We start from the raw sequence: 5105 nt of genomic DNA on the forward strand, positions 1-5105 counted from the left end.
TTGTTCTTTTGATTGGTTTGTGTTGAACCTTTGGCACCTGTAGAATGTATGATCTAGAGCAAACTAGTTAGTCCAATTATTTGTGTTGGGCAATTCAACCACCAAAATCATATATGAAAAGGTTTGACCCTATTTCCCTTTCAAACACTTATTTGAAATTTTGAAATGGTGGTGCGGTCCTTTTGCTTTGGGCTAAATACTTTCTCCCCCTTTGGCATTAATCGCCAAAAACGGAGAACTTCGGCGGTGGAAAGAGCTACGGAGTGTTGTTTCTTTGAAGCCCATGACACCAGGGATCTTCCCAGTAACTGACAAGTCCCTGATGTGCTTTTTCTATCTATTTTACATCCGGCATAATCGACATCGGAATACCCAATTAAATCAAAGGTAGACCCCTTGGGTTTTTTACTTGGTTATGACTCAAACACAAGGGTGTATAGAGTCTTCAACAAGTCCACTGGATTAGTTGAAGTTTTTGCGACATTGTGTTTGATGAGACTAATGGCTCTCAAGTAGAGCAAGTTGATATTGACAAGTTAGATGAGGAGGAGGCCCCATGCACCGTGCTAAGGAATATGTACATTAGAGACATTTGCCCACAAGTGCCCGAGGAGCCTACACCAACACAAGACCAACCTTCATCCTTCGTCCAAGCATATCCACCAACTCAAGATGAGGAACAAGCCTAGGAAGAAGAAGATCAAATTCAATACCATGAGCCACCTCAAGATGATGGCATTGATCAAGGGGGGATGAAGAGCAAGAAATTCAAGCTCAAAGACCACCTCACCCAAGAGTCCATCAAGCAATTCAGCGAAACCAACCCGTCATCTCCAGTCTTGGTGACATTCAAAAGGGGGTAACCACTCGCTCTCGAGTTGTTCATTTCAGCGGACATTACTCTTTTGTGTCTTCTATTGAGCCTTACAGGATTGAAGATGCACTTAAAGATCCAGACTGGGTGATGGTGATGCAAGAGGAGCTCAACAACTTCATGAGGAATGAGGTTTGTCATTTAGTTCCATGTCATAACCAAAATGTTGTAGGTACCAAGTGGGTATTCCGCAACAAACATGATGAGCATGGTGTGGTGACTAGGAACGAAGCCTGACTTGTTGACAAGGGATATTCACAAGTCGAAGGTCTGGATTTTGATAAAACCTATGCACCCGTAGCTAGGCTTCAGTCAATTCGTATATTACTTGCCTATGCTACTTATCATGGCTCTAAGCTATACCAAATAGATTTAAGAAGTGTCTTCCTCAATAGCTCTATCAAAAAAGAGGTATATGTTGAGCAACAACCTCCCAACTTTGAAAAGGTAGTATATGATAAACAGTGGCTGACCTGACATGTGGGGCCCATCAGCAAATGTAATAGAGAGAGATGAGAGAGGAAGTTGCGTCATCTCGGCCAATGGCTGAGGCCGAGCGGAGTAAAAAATGATTTCTTTTTGATTTTCTTTTCAATTTTCTTTCCCTTTTCATGGAAACAATATATATATGTTCCAAAATTTATAATAAATCCAAAAACAAAATTTAAATAAATAAAATATCTATTTTAAATTATTTTAGGACAATTCCTATAATTAGATAAAGTGGTTTTTACAAAAGAGATCAGCCAATAAAATAATATTCTTGCAAATCATCTCAAACAAAAGTTAATAACATATCGAAATACATGTTTTTCTAAAATATCTATTTAAAACAATGCATTATTATTTTATAAAATGAGATTTTCCTCACACAATTAAATCAAAGAATTGGATTTAAAATATAAATCAAACAAAATATATGTTTCGGCATGAATGCATCAAACACTTGACAAAAGTTTATCTAATCAAGAAATTGTTCAATTTATTTATATCACCATGTCATTATTTGAAAACATAAATATTTTTTCCTTTCTACTGAAAATTAATAATATAAACTAGTTTAACTTTAATAGATAGATTTAGGGTGTTACATTTAGCTAGCTCTCTCTTAAAGTTTTGCTTTAAATGCTAAATATCCCCTAGAAAAGGACAAATCTAGTGCTGGCAGCACATTATCTATAACTCTTTTGGTAGAGAGGTTATACCAAATCTAAGACCTTTGCAGTAGAAAGACTTCTTAATAGGCTTAATTAGGTTTAATAGTTTTGTCTCGCTTTTTATTCTTTGTATAATTAGTTTTATAATTAGACTATATTATTTCCCGGAACGAATCCACACCCAAAAAAAAACCCTCGCCTCTCCGTAACACTACCCACTAAACTTGGGTCAATGAAAATAAGGTGGAGGACTATCTTTCCCGTTGATAGTAAATAAATAACTAGACTATATTTAATATCTATAATTATCATTTAGACGCAGACACTAAACTTGGGTGGCTTGTCCTTCTAGACAAAGGACATACCAGTGCTGGCAGCTTCCATATTTTTTTAAAAGAACTAGAGAATAGTAGGCCCAATTGATCACAGATTCATTATGCTAAACTCATTATCATCCGCCAGATTTTCAGACTACATGAATTTGAAGCGTGCTGATGGGGCATTAGTGAAAGGCGGTGCCACGTGCAGCATGCTGATGGGCGGGATATTCAACATTATTATATTGCATGGACTCGTATAACACTAGCACTACTACACGTCCCAGACAGGGATGGGCAGGCAGGTCCCGAACTGGTCGACCGCATGCTCATGCAGATCGTCCATCTGAACCCCTCCGTTGGCGCCGCCGTGGGCTCCCGCGATGTCGTTGAGGTCCGCTGCCAGCACGTCCCAGTCGAAGTCGCCGTTGCCGCTGACGAAGCAAGACACGGCGGCATCACCGGCGGCGTGAAAGGCGGCTTTAGCAGTAGCCGTGATGCCGTCGTCGTCGGTGTTGAGCACGCCGATCTGTTGCAAGAACTCCCTGAGGTCGATCTGAGGCTTGTCCGCGGCGGGCGGGCAGGCGCCGCCCTCGCACGGCTCGGCGTCGTCGACCGTCCTCATGGCGACCGTGGCCACCGTCTGCTCCAGGGCGTGGAAGCAGGACATGGCCGGAGCCGCGTGCACGTGGGTGACGACGACGATGGAGCAGGGAGACGTGGTGGCCACCGCAGGGAGATGATCGGCCGGGGCGAGCTGCTTGTGCGGGGCAGAAGGAGAAACGCGCAGCGACGGCGACGGCGGCGGCTTGGCTGGCGAGCCGTTATTCTTGAGCTCCTGCAGCCTCTGGTGGATGACGCGCACGTTGTGCTGCGCGTTGAGGTTGAGCAGGCCGTAGGCCGGGACGGCGGCGGCGCCCCTGGCAGAGGCAGAGAGCCACCTGAGCCTCTGGTGCGCGGCGGCGGAGGATACGGCGGAGGCGCGGAGGTGCGGCAGGTTGAGGAAGGCGTCGGGGCCGTAGAGCCTGCGCGCGGCCTCGTCGTAGGCGAGCGCGGCCTCCTCGGCGGTGGCGAAGGAGCCGAGCCAGAGGCGGGTGCGCTTGTTGGGCTCTCGGATCTCGGCCACCCACTTGCCCCACGTCCTCTGGCGCACGCCGCGGTACTCGCACGCCGCGTTCTGCGGGCCGCCCTTCCCCCGCGTCGGGCCCTTCTTCCACGCGCGCTTGCGGCCGTAGCTCTGCATTGGATGAGGAGGGAGGGAGGGAGGGTTTATTTTGAACGCCGATGCAAGCAGGAGCTAGCTAGCTTCGTCGAAACACGGCCTGGAGGAGTGGAGAGTGTACAGTGTAGTGAAGTGGCCAAGTGGGACTGGGAGGAGACAGGAGAGGAGAGTGTGACGAGAAGCGCGGGGATTAGTAGTAGAGTGGCGCGGCCGGGCGGGGGTTGATCATGCATGCATATGCATGGCCGCTGGCTTAGGTTTAAATGTTGTCACGGCCGGGAATGCATGCTCGGCGTATGGAGGACCTGTGAGCGTGAGCTCTCGGCGGAGGCGCTACATGTGACCGTTAGGCAGTACAATACGAACAAGACCAGCCATCAAAACAAAGGAAATCATCCTAGCTCTGCTGTCCAAAAATTCTTTCTGACCAAGTTTTTATTCGGTTTATTTTTAGGCTCCGTCAGTCCGTCTATCTATTTAATACATCCGTTCTTGAATATTTGTTGTTTTCTAATTTATTTTTAAACGAAACAGTGATAAATAAAAAAAAGAACGGATGGAGTACGTATATAAGTATATGGTTTTCTTTCCGATTTGGTGTATATTTTTCTTCAATTTTATTTCCGTGACAAGATCAAATTGTAGTGCGGCTGCAGTCTGCGCTAAGTGTTGCATGCATGGTGGATATGTACTGAGAAATCCAGAGGGCGTGCCGAGCCAGAAAAAAATTGGGACGTGCCGAGCCAAAAAAATTGCTATTTTGTCACTATCAGTGTAGACTCTCTGCTATTATGTCACCCTGTGTCTATAATTTGTGGATTTGATGATAAAATATAGAGACTCACAGCTGAGAGTGATAAAATAGCAAATGGCCCGCCGGACCACTATGACTTGGCCTGTGCATGCTTCCGGTCAATTTTTTGGGCTAGCACGACATGAAACGATTTTGTGCTAAGTCGGGTTATGTCTAAATATCAAAACTTATATATATTATACTAAGATGGATACAAGTATCGATGTTTTCTATCACTATGTCAATAGATAAAAAATTATTAGAGCGTAAAAGAATCATTTAAAGATAATTTTTTAATCGTGCCTCATTCCTCGAGGTGCCGGGCTGTCAAGCCAAACATGGCCAGTATAACCGTGTCGTGTCACTCATCGTACCTAAGTTTAAGGCACGGTCATTTAGATTGTATACTAGTTTGTCCATTTTTTCGCGCTAGCTAGACCATGTTTAGGTTTCTAATTTTAGAACGTACCTAAACGGTCCTAAATAGTCTGGTCCAAACTTTCAGGTGTAGGCGTACGGGCCGGAACTAGGAGAGCACGTTGATTGTCTCATGATAATAAGAGCGGCATGAATGCGAGGTGTAAGGATCCACCTCACAGCATTCTTAGCTCTCACGCGTGCTCTCTTCACGTACATGCTGCTCCTCTCCTGTCGTGTGCGATCTGCTTCTTTGACCAGCTCTACTACTACTCCACTATCCATGTGTGACACCATCTGCGTGCTCCGTGCTAAGGTCAACATT

The 5105-nt window shown here is 45.3% G+C and overlaps 1 protein-coding gene across 1 annotated transcript; it reads right to left on the reverse strand.

Moving 5' to 3' along the window:
* Positions 1-2622: 2622 nt before the first annotated feature.
* On the reverse strand, positions 2623-3591 carry LOC103639531 (dehydration-responsive element-binding protein 2E). Its single transcript, XM_008662271.2, has one exon. It carries the CDS (start codon positions 3589-3591, stop codon positions 2623-2625), a length of 969 nt encoding a protein of 322 aa, XP_008660493.1.
* Positions 3592-5105: the final 1514 nt, after the last annotated feature.

The sequence above is a fragment of the Zea mays genome, chromosome 9, assembly GCF_902167145.1.
Source record: "Zea mays cultivar B73 chromosome 9, Zm-B73-REFERENCE-NAM-5.0, whole genome shotgun sequence".
In the NCBI taxonomy this organism is placed as follows: domain Eukaryota; kingdom Viridiplantae; phylum Streptophyta; class Magnoliopsida; order Poales; family Poaceae; genus Zea; species Zea mays.